The 14,581-nt window shown below is 38.2% G+C and overlaps 1 protein-coding gene across 1 annotated transcript; it reads left to right on the forward strand.

Moving 5' to 3' along the window:
- The first annotated feature begins 378 nt into the window (after window positions 1–378).
- On the forward strand, window positions 379–9,068 carry csdc2b (cold shock domain containing C2, RNA binding b). Its single transcript, XM_059348969.1, has 4 exons — window positions 379–573; window positions 2,936–3,344; window positions 4,758–4,880; window positions 6,589–9,068. The coding sequence occupies exons 2-4, from the start codon at window positions 3,163–3,165 to the stop codon at window positions 6,749–6,751; spliced, it is 468 nt and encodes a 155-aa protein (XP_059204952.1). The 5' UTR covers window positions 379–573; window positions 2,936–3,162; the 3' UTR covers window positions 6,752–9,068.
- Window positions 9,069–14,581: the final 5,513 nt, after the last annotated feature.

Below are 14,581 nucleotides of genomic sequence, written 5' to 3' on the forward strand. Positions count from 1 at the left end.
TAATAGTTTTTTTCTGTCAATTCTTACTCATCACTATACTGGCATTGGAAAGACATGTTGCCAGGGGCTCAGTGTTCTCTGAACTCACTCTTGATTTGGTCTCAACGGCATTTAGACTCCTCTTGGACTTGACTTGGACTCAATTAAGTTGGTCTTGAGCCACCCCCTGCTCCGTTCCTGGTAGAACCACTCCAGTGTCCCATATAACACACCCTTTATAATAAAGCAGCACAAGAACAGCTGCAAAAAGAGTGAAATATGATAATGATAAATCATGGCAAATACAAAGAATACCTCACCATGGATCACACTGTTCCCCAAGCAGATTACACACATGCCAAGGAAGTCATTTTCTGCACACACACACACACACACACGGTCGCATCACGCCATCGGAATCTCCGCCAGCTGCGCAGACTCAGCAGCCCTCGCATCGTCACGTCAGGGTTTTCCGTCGAACTGCGCGGATTTAGTCGACTTATTTATTTAATAAGTCGTTATATAATACGCATAGACTGAAGACACACACAGGCACACGGTGATCGTCCTCAACCTACCAGCGCACCCAATGCAGTAAGTAACATTTCTGTGTATATATGCATGTTCGAGTCCCCGCAGGGGGAGTGTGTCACTGTGGCTTTGTTTTGGGATCGGGACAATGTATTCTCTGCATGCTTGACAGAATAGCTGCTAATTAACAGAGATTTGTATTTAATATTATATATTAATCTCTGATTGCTTGATCGGTGTACGTTATCCACCACAAATGACCGCCTGCTGGTCTCAATGGACGGAAATCTCACCCTGCTGCTTTTGTACAACTTATATTGTCAAATAGCATGTTTTCCCCTCCTTTCGCACATTTTCTGATTCATTCCAGATATTATTAAGACTGTCAATTGGGTATTAGTGTTTTTACGTTTTACTATTAGCTAAAATAAACCGAGAGAAGAGCAATTAGATACAATATGTGTTTTTATGGTGGGGCTCTGTGAGAATAGTGAATCAATCGTCTCTCGGGACAAACTCTGAACACACATTCATAGACACACTGCCTTTTCATAATCATGGGACAGGGAACAGATTTGTGTGTGACCCGGGCCACAGGAGCCACAACCTCTTAATTCTGTTGCTTCGTCTCTGTACATCCAGATGTTCTGCAGCTGCTGGTGTCTGTAAATGAATGTAAACAGTGAGTTGCCGTCCATGCACAGTGTAGTAGTTTCTAATTAGGAAAAAATATTCTAACAATCATGTTGAAACTCGTAGTTCGGCTTCTCTGTGACGCCTCCACGCTGTGTTATTATACCTGTCGTGCCCCTGTAGGTTTATAATGTAGTGTGCATTTGGGGATGGGGCACTGACGTCACGAACGCACCACTGGAGGAAGCGTTCTGCAGCTGTTGTGACATCACGCCGCGTGCGGGGCTCCAGCTCTGCCTGCATCATCACAGGGAGAGGAGTGGGCGTTAAAACACGCATAGAAAACGACACGGTGTTGTCACCGTTAATGGTGTTTGTGAGGTGAACTAACCCTCTGAATACTGACAGCAGATCAGCCAGTTGTAGCCTTATCCTAACCTTGAAAATATCACTGTGGGGACAAACCAGATTACGAGGTATTGAGGGACAAGGTCACCTGATTTAACAGGACATGATGCGGATTTTAGATAGAAAGATAGATAGAGAGATAGATAGAGAGATATTGAAAACACAGCAATGATATATTGACAGTAAATAAATATGTAGATAAATATAAATCAAAATAGACTTAAGGCAAGACATGTCCAAATTCCATCAATCAATGCACCATTGTTTTTCCTCATCATTCCAATCAGTGAATCACACAGTCGGCCCATTTGGCAGTAGATCCACTCATATGACTAATGACTAATACAAAACAAAACCTTTTTTTTTTTGCATAGCACCAGAAGTTGTGATACTGTGGCAGATGTGTGTATTAGCTGGTCTGCATCAGCTAGTATTAGTATAGATATATAGATATATAAATAGAACATACTGTACACACACGCACTTAAAGAGAAAGTGTGGCTCAGCTGATCCGTACGTCGTGGTATGATCCCTGATCCTTGATCATGGCAGCCTACATGTTTTAGGGCAAGATACTGAACCCAGAATTTCTGATTTGAATTTATTCCTGATGGTGGCAGGTGGCACCATGTAGGGAAGCCTCGACCACCGGTGTATGCATGTGTGTGTGAGCGATGTTTGCTGTTGGTGTTAAATTGCTTTGAGTGGTCGCTAAGACTATAAAAGTGCAGCCCTTTACCATTCTTAGTACATACATAGGCTAAATAAAACATATTTTTTAAATAATATACAATAACATGATGATGAAAGCATGCAGTTGACTTGCCTCTGCTGCATTGGTTTTGATGATTCTTTTTTTAAATCTGTTCCATGTAAGTCCCCAAGCTTTAGGATACACAGTACTACATCACTGTCCCCATTTAACATTAGACTTAGACTAATATAGACTAGATCAACAATGCACATTTGAACTGAATTTTGTTCCATTGGCTCAGAACGGGTGGTCAAGACTGTACCCGTTATTTATAAATTAACTACAACAAAATAAGTACTTAAAAGCTAATATGCCTAAAATCACAACTAAGATAAATATAAGTATTAACACAATGAGAATTGACAGAAGAGGTGTCACCTTAACATCCCCTATAGATGTTATTTTAGATACATAAATTAAAGACATAAATTTAACATGTAATGGTAAAACAGTGTATTCCTAAATACAAGAAAAGAGCACTGGAAAGGCTTTCTTCTCCTCACAGGTCTTACATTTGTATGTTGTTTCTGACTTGAATAGGCTTATTCTTGGCTTCCATCAGCTCTAAAGCCACATGAAAACTCTCTGATCTTCCTCTATTCTCTCCCTGTTGTCTTTATCTTCTCACAGCCTGTCCTGCTGACAGACTTGAAGCGACAGCGCTGACCTGGATAACCGCTGAGCCTGTGTCCCAACACTGAGGCAGGCCTCTCCGAGCAGACGGACTCACAGATACACCAGTGGACAGACAACTGTGTGAGCATCTCTTCAGCAGCCTGCGGCTCGAGGAGTTACAGCAGCAGCAACATCCAACACTGCATCCTCCCTCACCCTGCTCATCTTTTGTCACTTCTAACATGGCCGACCCCAGCCTCACGTCGCCCTCTAGGACCCAGCTCCGCTCCCCCAACACTTCTCTCACCCTCTCCTTCCCTTTCCTGAGGGAGGGGAGCCGGGTATGGGAGGAAGGGAGAGAGCAGCCGCTGCCTCGGGATCTGCCCAGCCCGCTGCCCACCAAACGCACCCGCACCTACTCAGCGTGAGTATGATTAGTGTATTTACTAGTTAGTCTGTGGTGGATAAAACACACACAGTTTTTCGGTTTCATGCTACTTTAAAACATCACTACATTTCACAGAAAAATCTTTGTTTTTACTCCCCTACATGTGTCAGTACTACTTTTTGCAATCTCCAAGTGCCTTTCTAGTCTATCAATGTTTGTTTTTTTAATGGTTTTATAGATGAATCCCTCTAGCTGTTGAACCAAAACTAATAATGGATCTATAAAGCATTGGTTAATGCTAATGATGTGCGGTATGTAAACTCTATGTTTTTAGTTACAAAACTTAAAGTGTAGAGCTTAATGATGCCATGTTGTCTCATATTGTTAGTGAGATTTCCATGTGTTGTTTTTATTATGAAGCACATCCAGGTGCTCTATAAGTATCAAAACGAAACGCATGAACACAGCCTTTATTCAAAAACTGTGGCTTTAAACAAGCTGTCAGGACCTTCGTAAGGCTGAGATTTACCAACTATACTATATATGAGTAGAAAGTGCAGCTACAGTGCTGTTACAGTCATTCCCTGGCTGCAATGAAGGTGCAGTGATGCTCAGAGTGCGGAAAACCCATAAACACTGACCAATCAGAGCAGAGTAGGCTTTTTCTGGGAGGGTCTTAAGGAGACAGGTACTAAAGAATAAATGTTTCAGCCAGAGGGTGAATACAGGTATATTCAGACAGACAGTATGAGAAAAATCATGTGTCTTTCTTTAACAATAATGCATGCAAACATGCTCTAGTTGGAACTCAAAATACAAATATAAACATTGAAATGAGCATAATATGTCCCCTTTAAAAAACAGATGCATTGCTATAGGTTAAACTACCCAAAATAATGTAAAGTACTAATGCCTATCCAAAAATGCAAAGCACAACATGTATCCAATAATATACTATGCAACAAGATGCTGGTATGGTTTTACTCAAGAAAATTGTTGATTAAAGTACTTGTAAGGTAATATATTTAAATTGTGCTGTTGCTACTTTTACTGACATAAAGAGAAAATAGTGACTTCAGCTTCACTGATGCAAATGGCTGGCTAACAGACTGTGTTACTGAAGAAAGGTTGAATACTGCACTGTTTACACAGATTAGTATTACGCAGATTAGTGTTCTCATCTCTGCTGCCGTTTTATTGCGACATTATGAGGCACTGTGTAGGAGTTGAAGCGATCAGCCCTTCATTTTCCTTCTAACCTCCTTTTTAATTCCCCTCTGTCCTCACACTTCTCCATTTCCTTGAGTCATGAATTGTCTCACATAAAAGAAAAAATATACTCTACTTCTAAACGGCTCCTTCTTGTCCTACTGAAACAATAACAGCAGTAAGTCATAGTGAGGTGAGTCATTTAATGCCCAATGTAAGAACCTTTTTCTCTCTTTGCAGTACGGTACGGGCTCACTCAGGTCCGGTGTATAAGGGTGTGTGTAAGAACTTCTCCAGGTCACAAGGTCATGGCTTCCTCCGACCCTCCCATGGTGGCGAAGACATCTTTGTTCACATCTCAGAGTGAGTGGAAATAACACTAACACACTCTCAAAGCAGACAAACACATTGTGCATTAGCTGGATTACAAATAGCAACACAAACTTACTGCATATCTGCAGAGTCAAGTCGTAGGACTGTAACAACTCAGCAAACAACACTGTTCACATTATGTGTGAACCTTTTTTCAAAGGGAAAGCTATTTTCTCCAACTCTCCTAGGACTCTGTGACACCTGCGATAAGTGGACATGCACAGAGAGTACAGAAATTTGTGCTGGTTTTATTCTATCTTTTTTATTTAGGACAAGCAGTGTGCCAAATGTAAGTACAGCCTCAGCAGGAGCACATTTATCAAATATCTCCCAACAGATTATGCAGGATGATTCAGCTATCTTACAGCCAAACAGCTGCATTGTTTCTGAATGTCCAGCCTTTGTCTTCCTCATTCAGAGCCCCAGCAGATGTCTGCATTTGCTTCTTTAACATGCGTGACCATGCTCTATGGAGGGAACTATTTCTTTAAATCTTTAATTTGGGAAATAAACTTTTTAAAATAAGACGAGAAAATCAATACCACTCTTACACATGAGAGAGATATTGATCTTCTCATCTCACTCTCAGCAAGAAAGTGCATGAGCTCATTTCCCTTAGTGGCAAACTATTACTCTAAGTCAGTAGTTCTCTGATTTAGATGTTGAGGCATCCTTAAATAGTTGCAAAATAAATCCTTGCATGAGTAAAGCTGGAGCGAACCATAGAGATATCGTTTCGCTCGTATGGAATGTACAAAAATAGGCTTAATAATGTGCTTATTTCATACGAACTGAATATTATTTGAATAACCAAAAAATATGCTTGATAGTAATATATATCCAGTAGTGATTCTGTGGGTCTGTTGGGGCCAGAGGCAAAAATTCCCAAGGTGCCCCTATAACTAGAGTTTATCCCCGTATAATCTAACACAAATGAAAAATGTACAATATATATAGTGGAAAGAAAAAGTATGTGAACCCTTTGAAGTGACCTCGTTCTCTGCATAAATTGGTCATAAAATGTGATTTAATATATGTCTAAGTCCCAAGTATAGACTGTGCTTAACCTAATACCGCACAAACAATTATAATATTCCATGTCTTTATTGAAAACAGCCATTAAACTTTCGTAGTGCTGGTGGAAAAAGTAAGTGAGCCCTAAGGCTAATGACTCCAACAGGAGCTAATTGGAGTCAGGAGTTAGAAAACCTAGAGCCCAATCAATGAAAAGAGATTTGAGTGAAATATATAGAGCTACTTTGACCTATAAAAACACACTTTTTGAGTTTGCTATTCACAAAAAGCATCTGTTGCTGTGAATCATGCCTTGAAGAAAACATACAATCAAGACTTGTTGCTTTGCATAAGACTGCACACATTAATGCAGAAAACTAGGTAATTTCAAAGGGTTCATCTACTTTTTCTTGCCACTGTATATATGATACTTTACTATGTGATACCATATGATATTTAATATTTTATTCTATGCTCTATTATATTATATCTTACGCTAAGTTACACTAAATACTATGTTGCATTGCTGTACTTAACATTATTTTATGCTGCACTAGACTATATTATATCATACTATACAGAATAGGAACTTAGCTATATCGGGATAGATGATTTTGGCCTTATTTCCTAACATTTTTGCAGCATGAAAAATCAAATTTATCGCCTTACTTTTTCTCTGTTTCAGCATTGAGGGGGAGTATGTCCCAGTAGAGGGTGACGAGGTCACGTACAAAGTGTGCAGAGTCCCGCCCAAGAACCTGAAGGTGCAGGCTGTGGAGGTAAAGATCATACATCTCAACCCAGGGACCAAACACGAGACCTGGTCCGGCCAGATCATCAGCTCGTAGACCTGAACTCCTGGGGGCCTGGTGGGTGGTGCAGGGTGGGGCCGGGTGGGGGACGATGGACCTGTCGTGGGACTGATAACTTACGTTCTGTGCTCAAATCTTTTCTTTGAAAACATGTTTTACCTACACAGCAAGGTGTCCAGAGCTAATGATAATTCAGATGTAGTTCAAACCTGTTTAATACACTGCTGAATTTGCTGTGTATGTAAAACTGAGCATTTATTCACTGTTTGGAAAACGGCACATTTTATTTGTTTAAGTTTTGTCATGACAGCAGTAATAAAATTAAGATTTGAGATGTGAGGGTAAAGTGGCCAGAGGAGGGTCAGACTTCTGAACTGAAAATAGCTTATTGGCCTCAATTTTCCATGTAAAGTATGAAACACTGGGAAAACTGTTAAAATAACTGTAGCGCAGATCTGCAAACTGAGGCATGACAGCTGTGTGAAAGGAAGAGAGCAATATGAGACAAAAGGCTGAATTCAGTTTTACTTCCCTTCTTCGCAGCTGTTATGCACTTGTTTACTTCACCAAAGTTTCCAAGATCACATGTTGGGTTCAACTGTAGGTCAGATGACTTGTTATCACAACCTTAAACTGTTTTACATCAAGTGCAGACTTTGGAAAGATGAGAAGAACTTTGAATTCAAGAATAGAGATAATGGACGTAAAAGCAAGTAGTTTAGGATATTGAAGTTGGTCAGATTTTAATGATTGTTTTGATAAGAAAGAAAGTGAAAATGGCAGGTTCTTGAACACACAATATGTAATTTTTCAATTAGTTTCAATATGGTCCAACTGTGGCCTGTAACTCCTGCAGCCAGATTCTCCTGGTTAGGATTGCTTCAGTACTCAGTGTTCAAAAAGTTTTAACAGGGAGCTATTTAAAACTGGGAAAACACTGAATAAAGCAGTTTAATGTTAAAGATATGCATTTCTGTTATGCTGTTTGGCAGGCATAGGATGTCCCTGAGGGGATCTGAGCCACCGCTTATGTTTGCTAAGCTTGTTTTCCTGATAACTTAAAATCCAGATGTTCTGGAGGTTTTTACTAGAAGCTGAATTGGTCTCCTCCTTCCCAAAAACAAACAGACCTGGTGAGTAAAACCAGAAAAAAACACGGAAGAAAGCAATTTCATGTGACAAATTTGTGTTTCTCCAACGAATACTGATGATAATTTCAGATCCAGACATCCAATGACTAAAACATTGGAAACAACAAATATCTAAAAGTGTTTTGTAAAAATGTGGCTTAAAACTGGATAAAAAAAACAAAAAATTTATGACAGCTTCTGGCAGACATCCACAACACCAATGCATGAGCAATGACGTTATTGACAGGCGACCAAATGAAATGGACTATTACCTTGATTAAAATTAAAACATTTTCTGGTTTGAGGATTGTTAAAAATATTTAAGATAATAGAAGCACATGACTTAGCAAAATATATAACATAAGTCTAGCCATTTTTAGAGAATTTGATTCAGAAAAGTTACATATTATACCTTTAAACATGACCTGAGAGGACAAAAAAGGGGAAGTTTTATTTTTAAATGGAAAGGGGAATGTGCTGAAGTCAGAGAAATGTTAAAGTTAGGAATACAGTTTGTCAGCATGAAGGGAGACCTGGACTAAAGCAGACAGATCACAAAAAAAAGCATGGAAATTTTAAATAATATGAAAAAAAGAAAAAAAATACTGTGAATGGAAAGTGATTGCAAGTATTTTCCTGGAAAAAGCATATCCTTCTTTGTATTGTCTTGTTTGTGGTTATTTATTTTAATTATTTATTTTACGATTTGTTCAGATTTGTACGGAAGAATAATGCAGTCATGTGAGAAAATCTTTTTTCCCTGTTTTTCTAAATTAATGAGATAATTATCTTATCAATAAAAAAAAACAAAAAAACAGGGTAAATATTTATTTCTCAAATGGTGCTTCCGTAGATTTGTGTATCCTCAGATAACGAGCTCTATATTTTGGGTAATACAGTCAAAAGTTGCACTTAAAAAAATTTGAACTTCCACTATGAAAACTGCCAGAAAAAAACTGCTCCAGACGTCACTGTCAGGTTTTTCTCAATTTGTTGTTTTGTTTAAAAAGTCTGGAGCCAGATAAACAAAACTATTTGTAAATCTCTTTTTCTATTATCAGAAAAACAACATGTATCTGTGTGTGATTTATTAAGCGTACTCAGTGTGATGGTGAACTACATGACCTCATAGTTGGTGCCAAAAGAGATCATTGTCACATAAACGTTGTTTGTAGTTATTGAGGTTCAGTTCTGTACTGACCTGTATGTCATTTTCTATTATATCTGTTCATAGAGTCTCTATGCATCTTGTCTCCGTGTCAGTGTCACTGCCTGAGTCTGTTCAGCATTACATTTGATTTATTTCTGTCACATTAAAGGGCACTTTGTTTTGTGGACGAGCCACTGTGGTGGTGATCACCATCTTTACTTCTACTGAGCCTTCAAGAACAATAAAGCATTTTATGATTTACATGTCTGGTGGTGTTTCGTCAGCTGCATGTGGAAGTAAGAGTCAGACTGAAAGAGGAAGAGGAAGAGGAAGAGTCACCTCTGGAATTTGGTTTGGGCAGACAACAGTTAAAAACCGTATGAACTTCAGGGCTGGATTGTCAGGTGGTTATTAACAGAAAAACAAAAATGAAAGATGTGATAAATACATTATCTCTCATAATGTGTTTATCCTGCCTTTTCTTTATTTCTAGAGACACATCGGCATAAACTTATTGATGGTGCCTAAAGAAGCACTTAACCTGTTATGGAGCCAATTATGTTCCAAACAAGCAGAAGAAATATCGTAATGATGGATTTCTACACTAAACACACTCATAAAGCAATACATTTTAAAAATACTTCATTCTGTTTTTTCTGTCTAGTCTATGTATCTAATCCATATATAATAGTATTAGTATAATAGTAAAAAAAAATTTTTAAATTAATGAATAAAATTATGCTTTAAACACACACACACACACACACACACACACACACACACACACACACACACACACACACACACACACACACACACACACACACACACACACACACACTAATACAGTTATTTACAGAAAAAGGGTATGTTCAAAGTCTTCTGTGTACATAATCTATATGATGCATTATAAGGTGATTGTATCATTAACAAATATAACAGGACAGTCAGAGTAAATCTGAACAGTATTTCTCTATTAATTTGCCTATTACCCTTCCAGTGACTTTCAGATTAAAAAACAAAACAAAAGTACAAGATAGCAATTGTTCATATGATATTTTAATGTGTATAAGTATTACATTTTTTCTCAGTTGCTTTGGTGCATTTCTCACATCAATATTAACATTTGCACAACAGTTAGTTCAACCTCCACAACATTTAGTAATTTGTGCTCATCATAGTAGCAGTTTCTCATTCCTTACAACAAATTACAAATGCTTTTGGACATGCATCAATTGCTTTCATACAACTCTCTGCTGTTTTATAACATTATCATTTGCTTATGTCATGTCAGTCAAAGTTAACTATACTTGTGAATGCTGAATAGTCAATCCATATAAAACTAATAATCCTCATTTCATTGCTTAAGTCATTACATACAAAAATGTTGAACTAGTTGTCAAAATCTGTCAAGGAAATTTTATACATTTTTCCTTAAAATCTCTCCTAAATTGAACAATCATCTTTCACTGATGAGAAGGGCTGTGTGAAGCATTAGTTGCAACCAATGATAAGCCACTCCTCTACAATCACTCAGAGCTGAATGGGGGGGGGGTGTTGACATGTGATGACATCACAGCAGAGTCCTGCAGAGGGTGGATTCTCCACTCGAGGAGATACTTTCCTTGCTGCATTGCAAGAGATGATACTCATAAGATGATACACATAGATGAAACTATGTGGCCAGACAGAGAGGAACGTCTGGATGTGCATGAATGATTTACAGCACAGGTGTCAAACTGATCCAGGAAAGGGCCAAGTGGCTGCAGGTTTTTGTTCCAACCTAGCAAGAGCACACCATATCAGGTGTAATCAACCGAGTGAAGACAGCTCAGTTGATTAGATGAGTGGAGTCATGTGTGCTCCTGCTTAGTTGGAATGAAAACCTGCAGCCACATGGCCCTTTCCTGGATCAGTTTGACACCCCTGACAGTGTAAGTTATGTTGTATGTTCCAACAGTTGTGCACAGCTCTACCCAAAGGGAATTTATGTTTGTTGGAAATAAGGGTGCATTTTTTCACACACTAAATACAGTAATGTGTAACATTACTGTAGTTTTCAAATGGCTGTGCAAATGGTATATATTAGTGTCTTGACTATTTTCAGGTAGCTTCACCAAGATCTGACATTTTTTGCATTGAAAACATTTCCAGAGTCAACTGTCATAATGAAAACATGACCAATTTGACCATCTCGTTCATAAACATGATGTCAGAACTTTTCATCTTGATGACACTGACACTTTCATTGACATGAATACTTGCTTTTGAGGAATGAGCTATCCATTATGAGCAAGTCACACACTTTTACAGGTTATCAACTAGGTTTTGCAGTTTGTACTAATTGTTTTAAGAAATGCATTAACTGTTGTGCAAATGTAAATAGTGATGTGAGAAATGCACCAAAGCGACTGAAAAAACTATAAACCATCTCAGGTAAATGTTAAACACAGTTTAACTACTGGTTAGAGACCTTTTTCTCAGCAGATGCATTGATTTGAAATTGATAATGTTAATGATGGCTCAGTTCCATTAACTGTGCTAGCATGCACTTACCAGGAGCACCCCTCAGTGAAATGCAGCCATTATTATGTTAATAAATACAATGTGATTGTGCATGTGTAGAAAGGGTCTATTGTACCCACTTTACAATTGTATTGCAGTTAAAATATTTGGCCACCAGAGGACGCTGTTGAACACAGAATTGCTCATTCTGGCCAGTAATTGAGTTACAGTGTGTTGGCCGTGATTGTAAACAAGACAGCACTAATTTCCTTCATAAACCATATTATAAACCATATTATATAATATAGTATAAATGAGAATACTTAGAACTGTATGTTTTATTTAAATATTCAAGGCAAGGCAAGGCAAGGCAAGTTTATTTGTATAGCACAATTCAACACAAGGTAATTCAAAGTGCTTTACATACACATTAAAAACAGCAAGACACAATTGAAAACAATAAAAACAGTCAATTAAAACAGGGAAGATACAGCAGGATAAAAAAAAAGAGATAAAATTATAAAAAGCACAAGTCAAACATTGTGTAGTTAAAAAGTAAGGGCAGTAGAGTAGAGCAGATAAGTGTTAAAGTTAAGAGTACGCTTCAGTAAACAATAGTGTTTTTAGTCCTGATTTAAAGGAGCTGACCGTTTGGGCAGACCTCAGATCTACAGGTAGTTTGTTCCACAGGTGAGGAGCATAATAACTGAAAGCTGCCTCACCCCGCTTAGTTCTTGTTTTTGGGACACGCAACAACCCAGTTCCAGAGGACCTAAGGGGTCTGGATGCTTCATAGAGAGGGAGCAGATCAAGCATGTAATTTGGTCCGAGACCATTCATAGCTTTGTAGACCAGCAGTAAGATTTTAAAATCTATCCTCTGACTCACAGGAAGCCAGTGTAGTGATTTAAGGACCGGTGTAATATGGTCCAGTTTCCTGGTGTTTGTGAGGACTCTGGCGGCAGCGTTCTGGATCAGCTGCAGCTGCCTGATTGATTTTTTGTTAAGACCTGTGAAGATGCCATTGCAGTAATCCAACCTACTAAAAATAAATGCATGGATAAGTTTTTCCATGTCTTGTTTGGACAGAAGACCCTTAATTCTAGCTATGTTTTTCAGGTGGTAATAGGCAGATTTAGTGATAAGCTTTAGATGGCTGTTGAAGTTCAGGTCTGAGTCAATAATTACACCAAGATTTCTGGCTTGATTTGTAGCTGTCAATGACATAGAGCCAAGGTGAGCGCTGATCTTAGATCTTTCATTTTTAGGGCCGAAAATGATCACCTCTGTCTTCTCTGCATTTAGCTGGAGAAAGTTCTGGCACATCCACTCATTGATTTGATGAATACAGTTACTCAATGAGAGTAAGGGACTGTAGTCGTGTGAGGACACTGAAATGTAGAGTTGTGTGTCATCGGCATAAGTATGGTAGGAGATGTTGTGATGTTCCATAATCTGAGCTAGCGGTAGCATATAGATGTTGAATAGAAGCGGTCCGAGAATGGACCCTTGAGGAACCCCACATGTGATCTTAGTTCGCTCAGACTCATGGTTTCCAATTGACACAAAAAAGTCCCTATCTTGTAAGTAAGATTTGAACCATTGTAGCACAGTGCCAGTGAGCCCCACCCACATTCAAGACTAATAGTAGTAGGCTATTTGTCTATAGATTAATCTAAATGTTATTCAAGTATTTTACTGTATTTGTTTTTATTACTTACAGTTGCTTGTTAAGTTTATTTTGGAATGAACTACTCTTTAATCAGAATCCATCAGAGGAGCTACCAAGCTAGCGTGCTAGAGATACTACCTCGATCACACTTTTGTAGGGGGTCCAAAAAAGAATACCAAAATAATATATAACCAAGATAATAAGATTTGCAATTTTGCTTGACTAAGTTCAAGTTCTGAATTTTTCTACAGACAATATAACAGAGTCTGATGGTGGAGTGAAACTTAATGAGATAGTTCAGATTTTTCTGACACAGAGACTAGTGGACAGGTCTAAAATGTATTTATTATTATTATCATTATTTTAATAGTTCAAGTGTACACTGTAATTAAAGGTTTTTTACAGCTTTACCTTTGCCATCATACTGCCCTGTTTGAGTTTATGAGGGGAACTGAAGCTGTTCTATGCTGGAGACAAAGCCACCAGACTCCATTAACAAAAACTGTAATTGTATCTGCAGAGCACTGGAGTTGCTGGTCTAAATATAGTGGCCTTCTTAATGAGAAAGTGTTGACTTGTGACGAGATGTAAAAAGAGCATTTCTGAGTTTGAAGCCCAGTTTGGTTCGACAGGATAAAGAACAGTGGAGAGGTCAGTGACATTATATCAAAAAAGTTTTATTACAACAAATTGACATAAAATACATTTTTATCCATAAATGACTTAAAAACCAACAAGACCAATCTTTTAATCAGTTAGCATCAGTGACACATTTGAAGCCCATTTTCTGTGGTGCATAAACATCTCGTCTACATGATCCTGTTAGTCTGTGAGGCTGAAGGAGTGTTTACAGTCAAACACTGAACTGTACCTGATGCATCGGATTTACCAAAACCCTCATATTTACAATAATGATTGATGGAGGAGGGATTCTTTTTTCTCTGTACCATGACCAAGTACAGAACATGAGCATGTAGTGGGAAAATCAAAGTGTCAATGTTCACATTTTTAAAAGTTATTTAAAAACAACAACAACTTTAAGCAGCTGTTGAAAACGGCAATAATCTGAAAAGTTAGCAACAAGGAGCCAAGCAATAAGCATCAACACATACAGTCACCCAGCGTGCAGGCAGCTTGTAAAAATATTTTACATAAAATGCTGTCATAATGACTGACAGAAGTTTACAGAGTGACTTGGTCACAGTAGCTTAATTCACTGGTTAAGATGAATTTATTAGGTCAGTAATGTTCAGTTTTAATGCATTTAAAGAACCGCTAAAGAGCGAAGCAGGAAAGTTTCTTCCATTTCCAAACAGACATTTGATTTTTACAGGATCACACAGTAAATTAACAATAAATCCATTGCATCTGAGAGCGCCACAGAGCCATTAAAATCCTTGGAATGGTTC

The sequence above is a fragment of the Centropristis striata genome, chromosome 13 (assembly GCF_030273125.1).
Source record: "Centropristis striata isolate RG_2023a ecotype Rhode Island chromosome 13, C.striata_1.0, whole genome shotgun sequence".
NCBI classification, from domain to species: Eukaryota; Metazoa; Chordata; class Actinopteri; order Perciformes; family Serranidae; genus Centropristis; species Centropristis striata.

Excerpts from the sequence above, each read along its gene's own strand:
- csdc2b (XM_059348969.1), top strand. The coding sequence starts at position 3,163 with ATGGCCGACCCCAGCCTCACGTCGCCCTCTAGGACCCAGCTCCGCTCC. Across the intron at positions 3,345-4,757 it reads CGCACCCGCACCTACTCAGC|TACGGTACGGGCTCACTCAG; the intron begins GTGAGTATGATT and ends CTCTCTTTGCAG. Across the intron at positions 4,881-6,588 it reads ATCTTTGTTCACATCTCAGA|CATTGAGGGGGAGTATGTCC; the intron begins GTGAGTGGAAAT and ends TCTCTGTTTCAG.